We start from the raw sequence: 25,023 nt of genomic DNA on the forward strand, positions 1-25,023 counted from the left end.
CCAGGATCTCCCAATCCTCAAAGTAGACACTTATGTCCTTCCTGCCCGGGGGCGGAAACGTTACCCTTGCAATGTGGCTCGTTTAACTTTTGACAGCCGAGAACTCCCATCCTCTGTATATGTCATGGGACATCGGTTACAACTTGGAAAGGTGATACCTACACCACAACAATGTAGAAATTGCTGGCGTTTTGGTCACCCAGCGAAATATTGCAGATCTATGGCCGAATGCCCAGTCTGTGGTGCCGACGGCCATTCTAATACATCTTGCAGTCAACCTCCATCTTGCCTTAATTGTAATGAAGCTCACCCTTCGTACTCCCGCCGTTGCCAGGTCCACTTAAATGAACGTGAAATCCGTTGCCTCAAAGAGGCAGAAGGTCTCCCTTATGCTATGGCAGTTACTCATCTCCGCCTCCAAGGGAGACTACCCCGTGTTTCTTATTCTCGTGTTTCCAAACATCCCCCCACTTCTGGGGTCCCATCTTCTGCAGCCTCCTCTGTTGTTACCCCTCCCATAGCCACTACGGCATCTAATCCTTTTGCTGTCCTTGGCTCTGACGTCCCGACTACAACTCAGTCTGTTCTCACATCTTCGCGTCCTTCCTCACAAGCCCCAGTATCGACAAGACCTCGTACGACACCTAATACCAATCGCCCCTCTACTCAGAAGTCCAAAAAATCCACATTGCTCAAATCTTCTTTGCCCCTTCCTTCCCTTCTTCCACCTCCACACTTTACCTTTCCAGTCTCTGTACCTAGTTCTTCCCCTCTCTCTGGCTCTATTACAAGTGTGGAGATTCACCCTCCTCCTCGTACTATGCCTTCCACCCCTGTCCCCTCCCAAGTTTCTCCCTCTGCCACCTCCCAGGTTTCTGCCTCTTCTGTCCCCCCCCACACTTCATCTCCAGTCCCTTACACTCTTCCCTCCCCCTCTACATTGGTACAGTCCATTACTGTCCCAATCTTTACTCACCCTCCTCCTTCAATCTCCAATATGGTCTCCCATACATCTTTGAATTCAGAAACACTTGAAGCCATTTCAGAATATATTGCAGAGACTAAACCTTCAATGGACACTGATTCACTTCCTGTTCCTTCTCTTCCCTCTCCTCCATCTTCACAACCCCATTCTTTGCAACGCTCCGTTCCTTCGCTACTTAAACGTCTTCCAATGCCACCACACGTTGACTTTTCGAACCCCTCTAGTCCGTAGGTGCCTTTACCTACAGATTCCTGGTATTTTCTTAATCGCCAGTCATGGCCTATTTACAGTGGAATATCCGCGGCCTCGGGTAATCGGGGTGAGCTTCAGATGTTGCTTTTCAGGTTTTCCCCTGTTGGTGCTTGCTTACAAGAACCAAAATTACACTCAGCTGTTTTCCAACCTATCTCAGGCGAGAATTTATTGTATTCTTCGGATCCTTTCTCAGATGGGACCTTTAATGAAAGTGCCCTTCTTCTACGCAATGATGTTCCGTACTGTCGACTATTTGTCCATACCTCGCTGCATTACACTGCAGCCCGTATCCACTTGAATAAGTGGTTTACAATATGTTCTTTATATCTCTCTCCTTCTCGGGCATTTTCTATCCCAGACTTTGCCTTTCTTGTTTCATCCTTACCGCCACCACTTCTGTTACTTGGTGATTTTAATGCCCACCATTTCCTCTGGGGGGGGGGTCTCATTGTGACTCAGGTGGCATCCTCCATTGATGAGCTCCTTCACATCTTCTCGACGTCAGTTTATACCGCAGCTTCTCATTATATACCCCAAACCTCAGGCAGGCATTCTCAGAAGTGCGTGCCTTGGTGGTCTCCTGCTTGTGCTCGTGCAGTACGTTTGAAACGTGCTGCATGGGGCAGGTACCGGTACAATAGAACCGCTGAAAGACTTCTTGATTTTAAGCAGAAGCATGCGATCGCTCGCCGTGTCATCCGTGAAGCTAAACGCACTTGTTGGCGAGACTCTGTTTCCACCATCACCTCTGCTTCTTCTATGAGTGCAGTCTGGAAAAAAGTGAGGAAATTGAGTGGTAAATACTCGCCTGACCCAGCTCCTGTTCTACGGGTCGCTGGTGTTGATGTAGCAAACCCTCTTGACGTTGCCATTGAACTTGGCACTCGTCTGGTCCGTATTTCCCGAGGGCTCCATCTATGCCCCTCGTTTCTTTCCTCAAAGTCTGCCAGAGAGTTAGTACCCTTGGACTTTTCTTCTCTCAGAGAAGAACAGTATAATGTGCCTTTTACACTTCAAGAACTGGAGGCAACGCTCTCAGCTTGCCGATCATCGGCAGCTGGGCCTGACGACATTCATATTCGTATGTTACAACATTTACATCGGTCAGCCCTTGTAGTCCTCTTACACCTCTTCAATCTTATTTGGGCACAAGGAGTTCTTCCCCAGCTGTGGAAATCTGCCATTGTTCTCCCTTTCCGCAAACCGGGTACTACAGGACATGATGCCTCCCACTATCGCCCCATCGCTCTTACTAGTGCAGTTTGCAAAGTGATGGAACGCCTCGTAAATCGACGTTTAATGTGGTATTTAGAGACTCACAACAGTCTCTCCGCTAGTCAATATGGCTTTCGTAAGGGTCGTTCTACCATAGACCCCTTACTACGCTTGGATACGTATGTTCGTAATGCCTTTGCGAATAATCACTCAGTTATTGCCATATTTTTTTACCTTGAGAAGGCATATGACACAACTTGGAGGTATAATATTTTGGCCCAGGCCCATTCCTTAGGCCTCCGAGGCAATCTACCATCCTTCCTTAAGAACTTTTTAACTGACAGACATTTCCGTGTTCGAGTCAATAATGTTCTTTCCCCGGACTTCGTCCAAGCTGAAGGTGTCCCTCAGGGATGTGTTCTAAGCACAACACTTTTTCTCCTTGCTATAAATGATTTGGCCTCTGTTCTTCCACCCAATATTTGGTCATCACTCTATGTTGATGACTTCGCTATTGCTTGTGCAGGTGCTAACTCTCGCCTTATTGCAGTTTCTCTCCAGCATGCGGTCGACCGTGTTTCCACTTGGGCCACCACACATGGGTTTAAATTTTCAAGTACCAAAACTCACCAAATTACTTTCACCAGACGCTCTGTTATCTCCGATCATCCTTTGTATCTCTATGGCTCCCGTATCCCCGAACGTGATAGTCAGGTTTCTAGGCCTTCTCTTTGACCGTCGGTTATCCTGGAAACCTCACATTACCTCTCTGAAGGCAACTTGTCACAGCCGGCTAAACCTTCTTAAAACCCTTGCTCATCTTTCCTGGGGAGCTGATCGTCGAACTCTGCTTCACCTACATTCAGCCCTTGTTTTATCGAAACTCGATTATGGTGACCAGATTTATTCCGCGGCCTCTCCTGCTACAGTCTCTAGCCTTAACTCTATCCATCACCAAGGCTTACGTTTGTGCCTTGGTGCTTTTCGCTCTTCCCCTGTTGAGAGCCTCTATACAGAAGCAAATGTTCCATCCTTGTCTGATCGCCGTGATGCCCATTGCCTTCGCTACTATGTACGCTCTCACGATCTACACAATCCTTCCATTTATAGAATGGTCACCGATATTAGTAGACATTCTTTATTCGTTCGCCGCCCCTGTTTGCTCCATCCCTTTTCTCTTCGCCTACATTCACTCTTGTCTTCCCTTCAGTTACCACCTTTATATGTTCATGTAGCATCTCACTTTTCCCTACCCCCCTGGGAAGTTCCAGCTGTTCGGGTCTGTTCTTTCTCACTCCCTTGCTCGAAAGCTCAACTGCCTACGGTGGCTTCCCGCTCTCTTTTTCTTGATCACTTCCACTCCCATTCTCATGCCACCGCTGTGTACACAGATGGCTCTAAGTCTTCAGACGGCGTCGGATTCGCAGCAGTGTTTCCGGACAGCGTCGTACGAGGGCATTTACTATCTTCAGCTAGCATTTTTACTGCTGAACTGTATGCCATTCTTGCAGCACTTATTCGTATCGCATCTATGCCTGTGTCATCATTTGTAGTAGTCTCAGACTCCCTTAGTGCTCTACAGGCTATACGAAAATTTGATACATCTCATCCCCTCGTTCTCCGTATCCAACTTTGGCTACGCCGTATCTCTACCAAACAAAGATATTGTTTTTTGTTGGGTCCCTGGTCATGTCGACGTACAGGGCAATGAACAGGCAGACACTGCTGCGCGGTCAGCAGTATATGACCTACCAATTTCCTATCGAGGTGTTCCATTTCTGGACTATTTTGCTGCAATAGCTACCCACCTTCGCACCCGTTGGTCAACTCTGCTCGGTAACAAACTTCATTCTATTAAACCGAGCATAGGTTACTGGCCGTCTTCTTGTCATCAGTGCCGAGGTTGGGAGACCACTCTCTCTCGCCTTCGCATTGGTCACACTCGTCTTACTCATGGGTATCTCATGGAGAGGCACCCTGTTCCCTCTGTGAGCAGTGTCAAGTTCCAGTATCGATTAGCCACATTCTGTTAGACTGCCCTCTCTATCAACGAGCACGCAGAATTTACCTCCGTCGTCTTCATTCTACTACTCTCTCTTTACCTTCCCTTCTTGCTGATGGACCCTCCTTTAATCCTGACTCTCTCATTGACTTCTTGACAACGACTGATTTACTCCACAAACTCTGATGATACTTTTCGCACTCCCCTCAGCCCTTTCTAGTTCAGTCTCTTGCTGCCCTTTACCCTTTCACCATCCACTGCTCCGCTGTTATCCGTAACCTATTACTCATCCATCTCCCTTTTGCCACCTGATGCCCTCGCTTCCTTCCTGCCCTGCAGCGCTGTATAGTCCTTGTGGCTTAGCGCTTCTTTTTGATTATAATAATAATCTATAGAGTAGTATGTCACTGACATCAGCTATGGTCTGTATACCCTGCACATGTACTTGCAGAAATAAAGATATACAGTATTATTATTAAACCAGGTTATTATTATTACGATCATATTATTATTATAATAAAGGGGAAGCGCTAAACCCGGAGGATTATACAGCGCCTGGGGGGGGGGGATGTGGAAGGCATTCAGGCTTAATTCGGGGAACTGGAGCACAGATCCAATTCCCTAAATCAAGAGCCCCTCACCAACATCAAAGAACCTTCCTTGAGGGGCTTACGATCATAACTAAGCACTAAACCTACAAGCGTCACCCTGATTTATTATAACCCATTCCCCAGGCACTGTATAACCTATGAGCTGAACACTTTCCTGGGAATATAAAAATTAGCAGGTACAAGTTCGTCTTGCTGAATGTCTTCTTTTACCATAGAGGTAATAAACTGAAAAATTCTGATTTTTTTCTTTCTCCATTATTCTTTTGGTTTAATATTTACAGAGCTATTAAATCTTTGTCATTTCCCTGGAGGGTGTTCCTAGGGTCAATGCCCCCCATTGCCTGGTCCATGACCAGGCCTATACAATATATAAGTGATATCACACTCAATAGGGCAAATATACAATTGCTATTATTATTTTATTATACTGAAGTTTTAAACCCAGGAAGTTTATACAGCACCCAGGGAATGGAGGTACTTAGGCTTGATCCAAGGGAAGGGTAACTCCAATTTCTTGAAATACAAACCCTCAGCCAGCATCATGGTGTCCCTTTCGAGGCGAGTTCATATATAGATAATTTTAAATTATCTTGGCACATTCCAGACTGCAACCACCACCTGAGTTCTGCCCTACTGCTAGGTCAACTGGGCCCTCCAAGAAAAAAGGTGGTACCTTGATGCTAATGGAGAACTTGATTTACAGAACTGGAGCTACACTCCAGGTCTAGAAACACTTGCCTATTTGTCTCTTAATCCACAACCTACACATGAGAGACAAACTTATGATGTTTCGGTCCGACTTAGACGAAATGGTCCAAGTCGGCCCATAAGTCATAAGTTGTCTCCTACATGTGGGTTATTTGTTTATTCCAATCACGTTGTTTGTTTGTTTTTATTCTCTGCCTACCTAAGTCAAACCTGTGTTCCTTTGACATACATGTCAGAATAGACAGGAACCTTGTCATATACTATATATAAAATGCAGACGTGGAACCAGTCTTCAAGGAGTCACTAGAAGTGTTGAAATCCGGACCAACACTGATGATATATCCATCCTGCAAGGTAATGGGAAAATAATTCTTGGACCTTAAACTGAATTATGTTTAGAAAGAGGTGTTTAGCGCTTCCCCCTTGATTATAATAATAATAATAATAAGTAATTCGTTTTAAGGCATGATCATGTGTGATATGAGAGTAATTTGCTAGACTGTATAGGTGGCTATTTTTGTGCAATTACCTTTAGCCAGTTAGCCATTTACATACAGGAATGTATTCGGGGAAAGCTGTTAGCCGGACTCAAGTCCTGGAGGTGGGAAGTACAATGCCTACACTCTGAAGGAGGGATGTTAATGTTGCAGTTTTTGAGCTGTAGTGTAGGCATGCCTCTAGCAAGACAATGGAATGAATCATGATGAATTTTGAGGGGGGGGGGGTCACCCTACCTCGGTGGGAAATGGCCAATGTGTTACTAAAATAAAAAATAAAATCTGCAACAAATATTAAATGTAAAGCTAATTTTAAATATTTTTTTTCATTTCTATGGTCTACTGTCACCTTTCATGGGTGAACTGGTTTCTGTGATACAAGCATGAAAACAATCTTGAAAATGACGGACACTGAACACCCCTTGAGTTTACCGACACATCTTGACGGGAATTGCCAATCATTCATTACAGAATGATCATTGTATCTTTGGGTTAATTTAATCTGTTATGCATTCATGTATTATAAGTATGCACATGAGTACATTCACATTTAGACATAAGGAGGATACAAGCAGATGAAAACTGGGAAAGACTGCAAATGTATCTAGACAAACTCAAAAAGTGGTCAAATAAATGGCTGTTTGATTTCAAAACCAGCAATTGTAAGGCTATGGAGACTGGAGAAGGGGACAGAAGATGAGACATGGAATATAAACTCTGGAGACAGAGGCCACACACTGAGCTCAGAGAAAGACCTAGGGGTGAGCCTAGTGCCTAGCATATCACCAGAGGCCAGGAGCTCATGATCCAAGGGATCAGATCTAACTTCCCTTTCCATGGATCCAATCAGATTTCCTCCAACTTAGCTGGTTAAATGAGTTTTAAGCCTATCGACTACTCGAGGATCGTACGCCCAAGGGGTGGGTATGGGGTGCATATTAAAGATGTTAAGTCAAAAATAAGTAAATGGTGATCAAAGAAAACTTTCAGTGGATATACACAAGAGATATACACCTCACTGCATATATTAGGGTTTAGCGCTTCCCCCCTTGATTATAATAATAATAATGCATATATTAGATATACACCTCTGTATATTCTCTCAACTTGTATTTGATCTAGGGAACTGGATCTGTGCTCCAGTTACCTGAATTAACCCTGAATACCTTCCATCCCCCCCATAAGCGCTGTATAATCCTACGGGTTTAGCGCTTCCCCTTGATTCTAATAACAATAATAATAATCTCAACTTGTATAACAAACCTTAATAAAAATGGACTTGCTGGGGAAGGCAGTGTTAAGACTGATGTGTTCTCAGGCGAAGGTCTTGAAGCCCCACAGCTTGCTTACTACCGACTCCGTGCCCAGTGCCAACACAGCTAACAGGAAGCCCATTAACAACACGAAGAATGCCGCCTGTACAACAATGCCACAATGAAATAAATGCATAGAAAGGCCGCACTTGACAGTGCTTCACTTAGTGTTTCGCTAGCACACGAGTTGTCAACTATAACCATTCTTCGTTTATTCAGACTTCCTACAATAAATATATTAACCAATCACTAAAAGCTCAGGACAAAAATATTTTAAGGTAAGTAACATGTGTATTGTATATGTATTTTTTAGGCCTAGCTACATTGCTCACTTAATGTATGATAGTGTAAACATGTTACCAGGCTTTTATATGTATTTTGAAATGAAAAAGGCTGTGTTTTATTTTACAGCAACTTTCCCCCTACAGCAGTTTATTTATTTATTTATTTAATGTCTTTGCAAACAGTACATACAATAGTATATACAATAGTGGGTTGCAATACAAAGAGAGTCTCTATTATGCCTAGGTATTATGGTCCAACTTAACATTATTGGCTTACATTCTACTTAATACTAAGGAGTAGTATATCATAGTTGTACAGTAGGAAAGTTATTATTTCATAGTTGTACAGTAGAATATTAATTATAAATGAATCAAAATTTGTATAATACAAAGGTATATTTATATTCTAAAATGCTTTTGTGAAAAACAATGATTCAGTTATATTCCTGTCAACAATGGATGAAAGGTTCAATGTGATTGTTTCAGTTATGATGTGGGAGTACATAGGTGAGTAAGTGTATACTGAGTATTTAGCATTTAGTCTAGGGTGATTAAGTGGCTTTTGAGAAGAGTCTTAAATTGATTTTCAGAGTGGGTTACTTTAATATCTTCTGGTAATGAATTCCATATTTTGGGGCCCTTTATGTGCATAGAGTTTTTACACAGTGTGATATGGACACGAGGTATATCAAAAGGAGATCTGTGTCTTGTGTTGTGGTCATGTGTCCTGTTTAGGTTGGTAAGGAGAAGTTTGAGTGGGGGGTTTATATTTGTGTGTATTGTTCTGTGTATGTAGTAGGCACATGAATAAGTATGAATGTTCTTAATGGTAAGCAGATTCAGACTTTTGAAAATTGGTGGAGTATGCTGGCGGGAGTGGGAATTTGTTATCATTCTTACTGCTGCCTTTTGCTGGGTTATTAGGGGTTTTAGGTGATTGGATGTTGTTGATCCCCATGCACAAATTCCATATGTAGCCCAGAACCTAACCTGCTGCATAAGTAGGGCCCTACAGTAGCCCAGAACCTAACCTGTATAAGTAGGGCCCTACAGTAGCCCAGAACCTAACCTGCTGTATAAGAAGGGCCCTACAGTAGCCCAGAACCTAACCTGCTGTATAAGAAGGGCCCTACAGTAACCCAGAACCTAACCTGCTGTATAAGAAGGGCCCTACAGTAGCCCAGAACTTAACCTGCTGTATAAGAAGGGCCCTACAGTAGCCCAGAACCTAACCTGCTGTATAAGAAGGGCCCTACAGTAGCCCAGAACCTAACCTGCTGTATAAGAAGGGCCCTACAGTAGCCCAGAACCTAACCTGCTGTATAAGAAGGGCCCTACAGTAGCCCAGAACCTAACCTGCTGTAAAAGAAGGGCCCTACAGTAGCCCAGAACCTAACCTGCTGTATAAGAAGGGCCCTACAGTAGCCCATAACCTAACCTGCTGTATAAGTAGGGCCCTACAGTAACCCAGAACCTAACCTGCTATATAAGTAGGGCCCTACAGTAGCCCAGAACCTAACCTGCTGTATAAGTAGGGCCCTACAGTAGCCCAAAACATAACCTGCTGTATAAGTAGGGCCCTACAGTAGCCCAGAACCTAACCTGCTGTATAAGTAGGGCCCTACAGTAGCCCAGAACCTAACCTGCTTTATAAGAAGGGCCCTACAGTAGCCCAGAACCTAACTTGCTGAATAAGAAGGGCCCTACAGTAGCCCAGAACCTAACCTGCTATATAAGAAAGGCCTACAGTAGCCCAGAACCTAACCTGCTGTATAAGAAGGGCCCTACAGTAGCCCACAACCTAACCTGCTGTATAAGTAGGGCCCTACAGTAACCCAGATTATTATTATAATCAAAAAGAAGGGCTAAGACAGTAACCCAGAACCTAACCTACTGTACAAGCAGGGCCCTACAGTAGCCTGGAACCTAACCTGCTATATAAGCAATCAATTCATTACTGCCATTTTAGTCTTAAGTTAGGCTTTAGTTTGCCTGACATGCTGTGCATACTAAGGGACTTTCTTCATGCACACCTAAATGTCACCCATCTCTGTACAAACACTGCATCGTGGTGCAACAAAAATATTTATGAAATCGTAATAGCAATTTCAAACAAATCACAGAAGGGAGAGAGAGTGAGAGCCTGAATCCATGGTAAATGTGTGATTCATCTGTAAAATCCTGCATTTGTGGTGGCCTATGCTAACCTCCCTATAGTGTATAGAAATACAGTATAGTACCTAATTCGATGAAATATCTGAAGCAGTGGTTAACACACTGGCCTAAAAGTTTCAGGACTCAACTACCACCTGTTTTAAATAAACACAAACTTTGATAATACATACTTCCTTTAGTACTCTTGGCTATTTTCTGCTCCAGCAACACCCCCTGCCCTGCAGTGCTGTATGACCTTAGTGGGTTTAGTGCTTCTTTTTTATTATAATAATTTAAATGGGAGAATGAACGGGGATTCTAACCATGATCCTCAGTCTCTCATTATAACATAGTCTGAGCTTATTACAATTGTTTCTATAGATTCTTTGACCTGCACTTCAGAGAAAACACATATCCATATCAAAGAATAAGAGGAATGAGTACATGAAATTACGTACATCAATATATACATTATCAAAATAATATCTATCTTTGGCCATACTGTATTATATAGAAAAAACATTCTACTCTCAAATATGAGGTTCAGAGTAACTGAAAGGTCATAGTAGTTTACCTGGAGTTTATCTGGAGAGAGTTCTGGGGGTCAACGCCCCCGCGGCCCGGTCTGTGACCAGGCCTCCTGGTGGATCACGCTGTATAGTCCTTGTGGCTTAGCGCTTCTTTTTTGATTATAATAATAATCCAGGTGGATCAGAGCCTGATCAACCAGGCTGTTACTGCTGGCTGCATGCAAACCAACGTACGAGTCACAGCCCAGCTGGTCAGTGTGATGAATCTTTTGTTATTGACTGTAACCATCTTGGGTATAATGTCAAGTTTCAACATTGAGATTCGTGGTTCTTACCGAATTTATAGACATAACAGCTATATCATTTTTTACTGTCACTACTGCTGTTCCTTAAGTATATCATGTGCTACAGAATTAACTGGGAAAGTCGCAAAGATGCACACCAGTTTATACAGATCTACCTGGAGGGCGAGTCTACCTGAACGGTGTTTCGAGGGTCAACACCCCTGCAGTCCTGTCCATGACCAGGCCTCGCAGTGGATCAGGACCTGATCAACCAGGCTGTTACTGCTGGTCACACGTGAACCAATGTATGAACCTCAGCCCAGCTGATCACATACTGACTAAGTGCTTGTCCAGCATCTTCTTGAAGACAGCCAGGGGTCTATTGGACATCCCCTTTATGTGTGCTGGGAGGCAGTTGAACAGTCTTGGGCCCATGACACTGTCTCTTAGCATACTCATGGTGCCCCTGCTTTTCACTAGGGGATGTTACATCTCCTGCAGTCTTTTGCTTCGTAGGGAGTGATTTCCAATTTCATATTTTGAACTAGGCCCTCTAGGATTTTCCAAGTGTACATAATTCAAGTTTATTTCTTTCTTTACAAGTACATACACTGTATTTACAATAATGGGTTGCAGTGCAAGGAGATCCTCTATTATGCTTAGGCATTATGAGCTGACAATCTAATGGCTTGTTGACTACTCAACATTAATTAAAGAAATTTATCATAGTTGTACAATAGTTCTATTAGTTATAAATGAATCTAATTTATATAAACCAAAGGATATATTCATATTTTTAAAACTGCTTGTTATGAAGCATGATTCAATTACATTCCTGTTGACAATGGACAACAGATTCCAAAGTAATTATTGTAATTATATTATGGGAATATAACATTGTGATTTGCTAAAAGTAGTTTATAGTATGAGAATGCTACTAGTTCAGCCATCCAAACTTTGGGGCCCAGTCCCTGGATCCATTACGTACCTCTGTAATCTGTAAATACCTTTGTAACTTGTCACGATTGTGACTAGACCTACCCGGAGTTCATTACCTTTGTAATTTGTGAGTTCATTACCTTTGTAAATTGTGAATTCATTACCTCTGTAACTTGCTCAGCTATCAAAACTTTGGAGTCCAGTCCCTGGACCAATTATGTACCTCTGTAATCTTTTGACTACCGCCCACAGGATGGGTATGGGGTGCATAATAAACATATTAAACTAACTAACAATACTGTTTTTGGGTAGGTATTTATATCACTATGTAGTATTAGTCAATGTATGAACTTGCTCATCTAGTCTTGAAGTTTTAAGATTTAGGTAATTTATTGGTCAAGTTAAATATTGAGTATTTAGTCTAGGGTGAGTAAGTGGCTTTTGACAAGAGTCTTAAATTGAATTTCAGACTGGGTTTCTTTAGTATTTTCTGGTAATGAATTCCAAATTTTGGGGCCCTTTATGTGCATAGAGTTTTTACATAGTGTGATATCGATATGGGGTACATCAAAAAGAGATCTGTGTTTTGTGTTCTGGTCGTGTGTCCTGTTAAGGTTGGTGATTATTATTATTATAATCAAAAAGAAGCGCCAAGCCACAAGGGCTATACAGTGCTGCAGGGCAGGAAGGAAGCGAGGGCATCAGGTGGCAAAAGGGAGTTGGATGAGTAATAGGTTACGGATAACAGCGGGGTAGTGGATGGTGAAAGGGTAAAGGGCAGCAAGAGACTGAACTAGAAAGGGCTGAGGGGAGTGCGAAAAGTATCATCAGAGTTTGTGGAGTAAATCAGTCGTTGTCAAGAAGTCAATGAGAGAGTCAGGATTAAAGGAGGGTCCATCAGCAAGAAGGGAAGGTAAAGAGAGAGTAGTAGAACGAAGACGACGTTGGAGGTAAATTCTGCGTGCTCGTTGATAGAGAGGGCAGTCTAACAGAATGTGGCTAATCGATACTGGAACTTGACACTGCTCACAGAGAGGAACAGGGTGCCTCTCCATGAGATACCCATGAGTAAGACGAGTGTGGCCAATGCGAAGGTGGGAGAGAGTGGTCTCCCAACCTCGGCACTGATGACAAGAAGACGGCCAGTAACCTATCCTCGGTTTAATAGAATGAAGTTTGTTACCGAGCAGAGTTGACCAACGTTGTTGCCAACGGGTGCGAAGGTGGGTAGCTATTGCAACAAAATAGTCCAGAAATGGAACACCTCGATAGGAAATTGGTAGGTCATGTACTGCTGACCGCGCAGCAGTGTCTGCCTGTTCATTGCCCTGTACGTCGACATGACCAGGGACCCAACAAAAAACAATATCTTTATGTTTGGTAGAGACATGGCGTAGCCAAAGTTGGATACGGAGAACTAGGGGATGAGATGTATCAAATTTTCGTATAGCCTGTAGAGCACTAAGGGAGTCTGAGACTACTACAAATGATGACACAGGCATAGATGCGATACGAATAAGTGCTGCAAGAATGGCATACAGTTCAGCAGTAAAAATGCTAGCTGAAGATAGCAAATGCCCCCGCACGACGCTGTCCGGAAACACTGCTGCGAATCCGACGCCGTCTGAAGACTTAGAGCCATCTGTGTACACAGCGGTGGCATGAGAATGGGAGTGGAAGTGATCAAGAAAAAGAGAGCGGGAAGCCACCGTAGGCAGTTGAGCTTTCGAGCAAGGGAGTGAGAAAGAACAGACCCGAACAGCTGGAACTTCCCAGGGGGGTAGGGAAAAGTGAGATGCTACATGAACATATAAAGGTGGTAACTGAAGGGAAGACAAGAGTGAATGTAGGTGAAGAGAAAAGGGACGGAGCAAACAGGGGCGGCGAACGAATAAAGAATGTCTACTAATATCGGTGACCATTCTATAAATGGAAGGGTTGTGTAGATCGTGAAAGCGTACATAGTAGCGAAGGCAATGGGCATCACGGCGATCAGACAAGGATGGAACATTTGCTTCTGTATAGAGGCTCTCAACAGGGGAAGAGTGAAAAGCACCAAGGCACAAACGTAATCCTTGGTGATGGATAGAGTTAAGGCTAGAGAGAGTAGCAGGAGAGGCCGCGGAATAAATCTGGTCACCATAATCGAGTTTCGATAAAACGAGGGCTGAATGTAGGCGAAGCAGAGTTCGACGATCAGCTCCCCAGGAAAGATGAGCAAGGGTTTTAAGAAGGTTTAGCTGGCTGTGACAAGTTGCCTTCAGAGAAGTAATGTGAGGTTTCCAGGATAACCGACGGTCAAAGAGAAGGCCTAGAAACCTGACTGTATCACGTTCGGGGATACGGGAGCCATAGAGATACAAAGGATGATCGGAGATAACAGAGCGTCTAGTGAAAGTAATTTGGTGAGTTTTGGTACTTGAAAATTTAAACCCATGCGTGGTGGCCCAAGTGGAAACACGGTCGACCGCATGCTGGAGAGAAACTGCAATAGGTGACAGTCAGCGCCTGCACAAGCAATAGCAAAGTCATCAACATAGAGTGATGACCAAATACTGGGTGGAAGAACAGAGGCCAAATCATTTATAGCAAGGAGAAAAAGTGTTGTGCTTAGAACACATCCCTGAGGGACACCTTCAGCTTGGACGAAGTCCGGGGAAAGAACATTATTGACTCGAACACGGAAATGTCTGTCAGTTAAAAAGTTCTTAAGGAAGGATGGTAGATTGCCTCAGAGGCCTAAGGAATGGGCCTGGGCCAAAATATTATACCTCCAAGTTGTGTCATATGCCTTCTCAAGGTCAAAAAATATGGCAATAACTGAGTGATTATTCGCAAAGGCATTACGAACATACGTATCCAAGCGTAGTAAGGGGTCTATGGTAGAACGACCCTTACGAAAGCCATATTGACTAGCGGAGAGACTGTTGTGTGTCTCTAAATACCACATTAAACGTCGATTTACGAGACGTTCCATCACTTTGCAAACTGCACTAGTAAGAGCGATGGGGCGATAGTGGGAGGCATCATGTCCTGTAGTACCCGGTTTGCGGAAAGGGAGAACAATGGCAGATTTCCACAGCTGGGGAAGAACTCCTTGTGCCCAAATAAGATTGAAGAGGTGTAAGAGGACTACAAGGGCTGACCGATGTAAATGTTGTAACATGTTGTGATAGAAACACAGGCCTTATCTCTAAGCTTTATTGAACATAGAATCTTCATAGTACTTCTGCAACAACAAAATATAATGACTAGTACATCTAATAATGGCTTCTACAGGGATGGTGATGTCTTGCATATGTCAAGAGAAAAGTTATAACTACAGGCCACATATTTAAACTCACCATGTAATCTGCATCGCTGATAAATGGATAAAGTAGGAGAGAATCACACACCATGTGTTGGTGCCCATGACACACACCAAACTGTTGTTGTTGTTAAGGGCCCCTAGAGGTGGTGCAGTATTATCCTGCTGCTGCTCCCCACAGGACCAGTATCACTACAATCTCCCCCTTCTAAAATATCAGAGACAGTAATCTCCCAAACTGTTAGGTGGGCGACGTACACGTCCCGACCTTCGTAGCCCTTGAGCCTCTTCACCAGGTTCGATATTTTCCAGCGGGGTTTGATTAACTGCTGGAGCAGAATCCTCTATTTCCATAGGGGTAGTCTCAAGGGGCTTTCCAGGAGAAAACGAAGCATCTTTCACATCTATTGGTGTATCTTGAGATTCCACACTAATAGGGATTTCAACTGGGGCTAAATGTCTTGTAGATACTGTAGTCTCTTCACCATTTTGGTAGCGAATGTGGGCATAATGTGGATTAGCTTGCAGGAGCTCTACCTCTTCCACTAAAGGATCCGTCTTGTTCATCCTACAGTGACTCTTCAGGAGAACGGGTCCAGGATGACATAACCAAGTGGGCACGGAGGCTCCAGTAGAGGAACGACGTGAATAGTTGAGGAGTCTTTCATGAGGGGTTGCATTAGCAGCTGTGCACAGCAGTGATCTAATAGAGTGAAGAGCATCAGGTAGGACAGTTTGCCAGTGTTGAACAGGTAGATTGCGCGACTTTAATGTCATTGTAACTGCCTTCCATATAGTACCATTGAACCGCTCCACTTGACCATTGCCTTGAGGGTTGTAGCTTGTTGTTCTGCTGCAGGCAATACCTTTGCTAGCCAAAAACTCCTGAAGTTCGTTACTCATGAACGAGGATCCCCTGTCTGAATGGATATAAGCTGGCATACCAAAAATAGAGAACAACTGTGAAAGACAACTAATAACAGTTGAAGCAGCCATATTTGCACAGGGGAATACAAAGGGAAACCTTGAATATTCATCTACTATGTTAAGGAAATACCTATTCTGATTTGTGCTTGGTAGAGGTCCTTTGAAATCTATATTCAATCTTTCGAAAGGCTGGGTGGATTTTATGAGATGAGTCTTCTCTGGCTGATGAAAGTTTGGCTTGCACTCTGCACATACTCTGCATGCTCTGATCACTTGTCGCACATCTTCCACTGAGTAGGGCATATTCTTTGATTTGACAAAATGGTACAGGCGTGTAACTCCTGGGTGACACAAAGCCTTGTGGAGAGCTGAGAGTGATTGCAAATCATGACATGCTGCTCCACAGTGGGACCTAGAGAATGCATCAGGTGAGATGTTCTCTTGACCCGGTCGGTACAGAATATCAAAGTCATAACACGATAGTTCCATCCTCCAGCGTAATATCTTGTCATTCTTTATCCTACTTTTGTGCCTCTTGTCGAACATATACATCACGGACCGTTGGTCAGTCCTTATGGTGAAATGTCTACCAGTTAAATAATGCCTCCAGTGGCGAACTGCTTCTATGATGGCCTGGGCTTCCTTTTCTACAGCAGCATAACATTTCTCTGATCCTTGAAAAGTTCTTGAAAAGAAGGCTACTGGTCGTCCTGCCTGAGATAAGACTGCAGCAATGGCAATGTCAGATGCATCCGTTTCCACTTCGAATGGTAGGGACTCATCAATGGCTTGAACTACTGAGTTTTCAATGTCCTGTTTGAGAGTATGGAAAGCGACTTCTGCTTCCTTTGTCACAGGAAATGTGGTAGCACTCAATGGGCGGACTTTACTTGAATAGTTGTAGATCCATTGTGAGTAATAAGCAAAGAGACCAAGAGTTCTTCGGAGTGACTTTTTGTCTTGAGGCATTGGAAGTTCCCGTAGAGGTCGTAGTCGTTCAGGGTCTGGGAATATTGAACCTCCTTCCACTACATAACCAAGGATGCTAAGCCTTTTAGTTGAAAAAGTGCACTTTTCCTCATTGTAACTGATATTTTTCTTCTTGGCGGCTTCCAAAAACTTATCAAGGTTTGCATCATGTTCCTCCTGGGTCTTGCCACAAATGGTAACATTATCTAAATACGCGTAAGTTCCCATGAGTTGCTCTTCCTGAATGAGTGAATCCATAATTCGTTGGAAGCAGGCTACCCCATTGGTGACTCCAAAAGGGACTCTGGTAAACTGATACAGGCCATCACTAGCCTGAAACACTGTGTATGGTTTATCTTCATTCCTTATAGGGACTTGATGATAGGCACTCTGCAGATCAATTGTGCTAAACACGTAGTACTGAGCAATTTTGTTCACTGTATCGTCAATTCGAGGTAGAGGGTACCCATCAAGAAGTGTAAATTTGTTGATTGTCTCAGAGTAATCGATAGCCAGTCTCCGTTTCCTATAACCATCTTTAACAACAACAACCTGTGCACGCCAAGGGGAATCACTCGGTTCTATAATACCCTCCTTCAGCAGCCTCTGAGTTTCTTTCTCAATGAACATCCGATCCTCATAAGAATAGCGGCGTGACTTAGCTGATATAGGATGGCAATCCGCGGTAAGATTTGCAAACAGCTTTGGTGGGTCTACCCTTAAAGTGCTAAGTCCACAGACAACAAGAGGAGGCAGTTCACCTCCATATGTTAAGGTGACACTACCATGCAGCTTCTGAAAGTCCTGACCAAGGATAACATCAGAGCACAGTTGTGGCAGAATAGCTAAATGTACATCTTGATAATCCTTTCCATTAACTCTGAGATTTACCTTACAAAACCCTAAGGTCTGAATAGAGAGAGACGTTGATGCCATGGAAACGGTACCTGATGAGTGATGTAGAGTCAAGGAGAGCCGTTTAACTAAGTCAAGGTTTATGAAACTCTCTGAGCTGCCACTATCAATAAGACCATCTACTTCTGTTCCTTTGATGAATACTTTCACAACTGCCTTTGACAGTGAATTTGGAGTAGCCGCAGAAGTCACTGTTGCTAGAGTCGCATGATCACTGGAATGTGTGGAGGCACTAGCTCTTGTTGATGCATTAGCACGACATACTTTAGCAAAGTGACCTTTCTTGTGGCATTTATGGCACATTGCTTCACGAGCAGGACACTTTGGACGTGGATGTCTTGAAAAACCACAAAAGAAACACACCGTACCTGCTGCTGCTGTCACTGAGGCAGGTTCCCCAGTAACTTCATTGCAAGAGTCTTGGTCAGGAATTGCAGCACTTACCACTCGAGAAGGCTGAGTGGTACTGTATACTTCAGAATTCTTCTGGGCTGAATCTAGAGCTCTTGCCTGGTCAAAGGCAGCGGCTAAGTCGAGAGTTTTATTCTCCAATAAACGCTGCCTTATTATTGGAGATTGCAGGCCACTGATAAAAGCATCCCTGATGGACTCTTCACAATACTGAGCAGCTGTCACTCCTTGGAAGTGACAGTCCTTACCTAAAATTTTCAGTGCTTGAAAGTATTCCTCTAAGGATTCATCAATCTGCTGGCGGCGAGTTGCAAGGCGATAGCGTGCAAAGATTTCATTTGTAGGTTTAATATACTGAGACTTGAGGGTTTTGATAGCATCTTCGTAGGTATTACACTCAGAAATAGCCTCATATATCTTAGGTGACACAAAATTGATGAGCAGACTTAGTTTATCTAGATCTTCTTTAGGAAGGGCTCCCAAGAAGTTTTCGAAAGTCTTAAACCAGTGCTTCCATTCCTGAGCAGCCGTTGATAAGCTGGGGTCACAGTCTAGCCTCTCAGGTTTCAGTAAACGCTCCATGTTGTGATGTAGTCTAGCTCAGGATCACCACCAGGTAGCCCAGGATTCTATGTTCAATAAATTGTTGTGATAGAAACACAGGCCTTATCTCTAGGCTTTATTGAACATAGAATCTTCATAGTACTTCTGCAACAACAAAATATAATGACTAGTACATCTAATAATGGCTTCTACAGGGATGGTGATGTCTTGCATATGTCAAGAGAAAAGTTATAACTACAGGCCACATATTTAAACTCACCATGTAATCTGCATCGCTGATAAATGGATAAAGTAGGAGAGAATCACACACCATGTGTTGGTGCCCATGACACACACCAAACTGTTGTTGTTGTTAAGGGCCCCTAGAGGTGGTGCAGTATTATCCTGCTGCTGCTCCCCACAGGACCAGTATCACTACAATACGAATATGAATGTCGTCAGGCCCAGCTGCCGATGATCGGCAAGCTGAGAGCGTTGCCTCCAGTTCTTGAAGTGTAAAAGGCACATTATACTGTTCTTCTCTGAGAGAAGAAAAGTCCAAGGGTACTAACTCTCTGGCAGACTTTGAGGAAAGAAACGAGGGGCATAGATGGAGCCCTCGGGAAATACGGACCAGATGTGTGCCAAGTTCAATGGCAACGTCGAGAGGGTTTGCTACATCAACACCAGCGACCCGTAGAACAGGAGCCGGGTCAGGAGAGTATTTACCACTCAATTTCCTCACTTTTTTCCAGACTGCATTCATAGAAGAAGCAGAGGTGATGGTGGAAACATAGTCTCGCCAACAAGTGCATTTAGCTTCACGGATGACACGGCGAGCGATCGCACGCTTCTGCTTAAAATCAAGAAGTCTCTCAGCGGTTCTATTGTACCGGTACCTGCCCCATGCAGCACGTTTCAAACGTACTGCACGAGCACAAGCAGGAGACCACCAAGGCACGCACTTCTGAGAATGCCTGCCTGAGGTTTGGGGTATAGAATGAGAAGCTGCGGTATAAACTGACGTCGAGAAGATGTGTAGGAGCTCATCAATGGAGGATGAAGAAGGAACCTCACTAAAGGCAGTGAGGTGTGAGTAAAGATCCCAATTTGCCCGATCAAATTGCCAGCGAGGGCTATGGAAAGGTGGTGAATAGGAAGGAGAAGTAAGAATGATCGGAAAATGATCGCTGTCATGTAAGTCTGGTAGAACAGACCAGGTGAAGTCTAGTGCAGTGGAGGAAGAGCAGACTGATAGATCGATGCAAGAGAGAGTATGAGTACGAGGATCAAAATGGGTGGGAGTACCCGTATTTAAAACATGGAGGGGGTGAGAGGCGAGAAAAGCCTCCAACTGGATGCCACGTGAGTCACAATGAGACCCCCCCAGAGGAAATGGTGGGCATTAAAATCACTAAGTAACAGAAGTGGTGGTGGTAAGGATGAAACAAGAAAGGCAAAGTCTGGGATAGAAAATGCCCGAGAAGGAGAGAGATATAAAGAACATAGTGTAAACCACTTATTCAAGTGGATACAGGCTGCAGTGTAATGCAGCGAGGTATGGACAAATAGTTGACAGTACGGAATATCATTGCGTAGAAGAAGGGCACTTTCATTAAAGGTCCCATCTGAGAAAGAATCCGAAGAATACAATAAATTATAGCCTGAGATAGGTTGGAAAACAGCCGAGTGTAATTTTGGTTCTTGTAAGCAAGCACCAACAGGAGAAAACCTGGAAAGCAACATCTGAAGCTCACCCCGATTACCACTGAGGCCTCGGATATTCCACTGTAAATAGGCCATGACTGGCGATTAAGAAAATACCAGGAATCTGTAGGTAAAGGCACCTACGGACTAGAGGGGTTAGAAAAGTCAACGTGTGGTGGCATTGGAAGACGTTCAAGTAGCGAAGGAACTGAGCGTTGCGATGAATGGGGTTGTGAAGATGGAGGAGAGGGAAGAGAGGGAACAGGAAGTGAATCAGTGTCCATTGAAGGTTTAGTCTCTGCAATATATTCTGAAATGGCTTCAAGTGTTTCTGAATTCAAAAATGAATGGGAGACCATATTGGAGATAGAAGGAGGAGGGTGAGTAAAGATTGGGACAGTAATGGACTGTACCAAAGTAGATGGGGACGAAAGAGTGTAAGGGACTGGAGATGAAGTGTTGGGGGGGGACAGAAGAGGCAGAAACCTGGGAGGTGGCAGAAGAGGAAGAAACTTGGGAGGGGACGGGGGTGGAAGGCATAGTACGAGGAGGAGGGTGAATCTCCACACTTGTAATAGAGCCAGAGAGAGGGGAAGAACTAGGTACAGAGACTGGAAAGGTAAAGTGTGGAGGTGGAAGAATGGAAGGAAGGGGCAAAGAAGATTTGAGCAATGTGGATTTTTTGGACTTCTGAGAAGTAGAGGGGCGATTGGTATTAGGTGTCGTACGAGGTCTTGTCGATACTGGGGCTTGTGAGGAAGGACGCGAAGATGTGAGAACAGACTGAGTTGTAGTCGGGACGTCAGAGCCAAGGACAGCAAAAGGATTAGATGCCGTAGTGGCTATGGGAGGGGTAACAACAGAGGAGGCTGCAGAAGATGGGACTCCAGAAGCGGGGGGATGTCTGGAAACACGAGAAAAGAAACACGGGGTAGTCTCCCTTGGAGGCGGAGATGAGTAACTGCCATAGCATAAGGGAGACCTTCTGCCTCTTTGAGGCAACGGATTTCACGTTCATTTAAGTAGACCTGGCAACAGTGGGAGTATGAAGGGTGAGCTTCATTACAATTAAGGCAAGATGGAGGTTGACTGCAAGATGTATTAGAATGGTCGTTGGCACCACAGACTGGGCATTCGGCCATAGATCTGCAATATTTCGCTGGGTGACCAAAACGCCAGCAATTTCTACATTGTTGCGGTGTAGGTATCACCTTTTGAACTTGTAACCGATGTCCCGCGACATATACAGAGGACGGGAGTTCTCGGCTGTCAAAAGTTAAACGAGCCACATTGCAAGGGTAACGTCCCCGCCCCCGGGCAGGAAGGACATAAGTGTCTACTTTGAGGATTGGGAGATCCTGGAGTTCCAGCTGTTCAAAAATGTCATTGCCACATGACTGGAAATTCTGTTGGACTATAGTATGGGGCAGAATGACAGTACCATTACAAGAATTGAGAGAAAGATGTTTTTCAATAGTGATAGGAGTAGTATCGATATTCAAAAGGAGAGAAAGATCATGAGCTTGGGTAGCATTCTGGACAGTGATGATGCGCGTACCGCTCTTGAGAGCATGAAATGAAATATCTCTGCCAACATGATGCAGGAGCGCTTTGCCAATACTATGGTCAGAAAGGTAGGCAGAAGAAGAAGTCGGTCTTAAAGTAAAGAATTTGGTCCATTGTGTGGTCCGAAACTGAGCGTGGAGAGGGAGCGCTTGACGTGTCGGTCTTTTCCGAGTAGAATGGGAAGGTAACGAAGGAGCATCATCAGGAGATTGACGTTGGTGTTTAGGAGTAGGACCGGAGTTGGTCCGGCGTGAAATGGGTGGGCGATTCGAAAATTGCCATACCATAGAGGGAGAAGCCGGAAGCATAGTCAAAGGAGAGCGGAGTTCAGACAAATCGAAGGAGTCAGTCGAAGCCCCGGTACCTGAAGCGGGTGAGGAAACAGCACCAGCAAGAGGTACAGGGGCATCAGGAGTGTCCGAAGAGTGGTCTAAACACAAAGCAGGGTCAGAATGGGGTGCGGTATCAAGAAGGGGCCCGGGGGTAGTGGGTTCATGGACTAGGGCTGCCATGGTTAGGTTACTCCTTTGCTTTTTGTTTTTAAGAAAAAAAAAGAAAGAAGAAAAGAAAATAAAAATAAAAAAAAAGAAAAAAAGGGGGGAGCGGGGAGGAATAGTTCCCAGGAGGAATGAAAGGGCCGGAAATCTCCCTCCGCGCCCAAGAGGACCTCAACACTGCTAGTAGCGCAGATGCAGCATGGAAACTGTGCCATACCCTACCCTTCATGCCAGTAAACCAGCAATCCGGGATAGCAACCTCACATCTGCCGAGCTACCTCGGTGGACAAAAGAGAGGGCGGCCGGATATCCGCCACAAAGCATACCTCCTTCGGCCACCACCCCCGGAATCCGAAAGGTGGCTTCCAGAGATACACCCGTCGCCCGAAAGACACCCAAAGCTACTCCGGGATACCGGAGAGGGATCGGGACATCCCAAGGCAATCCAGATTCCATGGCAAACTACGCCACCGCCAAGAACCTCAACGGAATGGGATGGACCCCGGTGTCCTTTCCCCTACCTAGGAACTAGTGCGCCTGTGGGAGAAATTCCAAAGGCCAAAAAGAGGAAGGGCAAAAGGGAGGGGTGAGGAGGAGGAGGAGGAATGGAAAAAGGGGAGGATGGGATAGGGGAGGGGAGAATGGGGGGTAATTAGGTTCGGTCTGAGGAAGAAGACCGACAGGGCTAATTCCTCAGACCAAGAGCCTCTTCACCACGCCAAGAAGCCCCCCTTGAAGAGGTTAAGGTTGGTGAGAAGTTAGAGTGGAGGGTTTATATTTGCATGTATTGTTCTATGTATGTAGTAGGCAGATGAATAAGTATGGTCTTTTGAATATTGGTGGAGTATGCTGTTGGGAGTGGGAATTTGTTATCATTCTGACTGCAGCCTTTTGCTGTGTTATTAGTGGTCTTGGGTGATTTGATGATGATGTTTCTCATGCACAGATTCCATATGTGAGATAAGGGTAGATGAATGAATGATACAGTGCAGGGAGAGCTGATTGTGGAACACAGTACCGTATCTTTGATAGTGTGCCAACTGTCTTAGAGATTTACTTGGAAATTTGTTGTATATGTGTCTGAAATTTGAGGCTACTGTCAGGGTGGATTCCTAGGAATTTTCCGTCTGAGTCTTGTGATAGGTGATCCGTTTAGAGTTATATTAAGTGAAACATTTGCAGCTGTTTTCAAACTGAATGAAATAGGTTTTGTCAGTATTCAGAGTAAGTTTATTAGTCTTCATCCAGGCAGATATTTTCTGTAATTCAGCATTGACAGTGTTGGCAAGTATGACTGGGTTTGGGTGGGAGAAGATGTATGTTGTGTCATCTGCAAATACGTAATATGGGTTTGAGTAGCTGTGATGCATTCGGTAAGTCATTGATGTAGATGAGAAAGAGGAGTGATCCAAGAACACTTCCCTGTGGGACTCCTACTGTGATTGGTTGAGTGGAAGAGTTTGCACCATTTGTGTACACATAATGGCTTCTGTTACTAAGGTATAACCTTAGGTAGTTGAGTGAGTGGCCTCTTATACCACAGTGTGTCAATTTTGTGTGCAGCAGTTCATGGTCGACTGCATCAAAATCTTTACATAAATCAATGAAAATTCCCAGCGAGACTTCTCTCTTCTCGAGAGCGGTATATTTTAGTTCTAGCATGTGTATGATAGCATCATTTGTGCTTTTATTATTCCTGAACCCAAACTGACAGGAGGTTTAGTACGTTGTGCGAGACGAGTTAGGAATAAAGGATCACTTGCACAACGAAATATGGATCCCAGGTTACAACCTATACAGATGTGACAGAGTGAACAGGCAAAAGGGGGGGAGGGGGGTTGGCCTGTACATTGCAGAATCACTTGTTTGCACAGAACTGCTTAATGCCTCAAATAATGTAGTGGAAGTTTTAGCAGTAAAGGTCGAGAACCAAAACCTAGTCATTGTGGTAGTCTACAAGCCTCCGGATGCAACATCCCAGCAATTCCAGGAACAGCTGTTAAAAATTGACCACTGTCTGGAAAATCTTCCAGCTCCTGCACCCAACATCTTGCTCCTGGGGATTTCAACTTAAGACACCTAAAATGAAGGAATATAGCAAATAACATTACTGCAGTAATAACACCAGGAGGCAGCTCTGATGAAAGCTCACACTCACACGAGCTTTTAAATCTCTGCACAAAATTCAATTTAAACCAGCAAATAATAGAGCCTGCTAGACTGGAGAATACACTAGACCTCATCTTCACTAACAATGATGAACTGATAAGAACTGTCACCATATCAAAAACAATATACTCGGATCGCAACATAATTGAGGTTCAGACATGTATGCATGGAGCCCCAGACCAACATAATGAGATTAGTCACGAGGGAGCATTCACCAAATTAAACTTCAATAACA

The 25,023-nt window shown here is 44.2% G+C and overlaps 1 protein-coding gene across 2 annotated transcripts in view; it reads right to left on the reverse strand.

Moving 5' to 3' along the window:
• Positions 1 to 5,473: 5,473 nt before the first annotated feature.
• The window catches only part of LOC128687091 (glutamate receptor ionotropic, delta-2-like), a 43,623-nt gene continuing 24,073 nt past the window's right edge, over positions 5,474 to 25,023 (reverse strand). Inside the window, exons 6-7 of one of the 2 annotated variants that reach the window (XM_070098385.1) lie at positions 7,537 to 7,689; positions 5,474 to 6,123 (exon numbers count right to left, since the gene is read on the reverse strand). In XM_070098385.1, coding sequence (XP_069954486.1) covers positions 7,588 to 7,689 — 102 coding nt within the window. In that variant the 3' untranslated portion in view covers positions 5,474 to 6,123; positions 7,537 to 7,587. The remainder of the gene's footprint in view (positions 6,124 to 7,536; positions 7,690 to 25,023) is intronic. The other variant, XM_070098386.1, reaches the window with a different exon arrangement.

Source organism: Cherax quadricarinatus, chromosome 62 (genome assembly GCF_038502225.1).
Source record: "Cherax quadricarinatus isolate ZL_2023a chromosome 62, ASM3850222v1, whole genome shotgun sequence".
In the NCBI taxonomy this organism is placed as follows: domain Eukaryota; kingdom Metazoa; phylum Arthropoda; class Malacostraca; order Decapoda; family Parastacidae; genus Cherax; species Cherax quadricarinatus.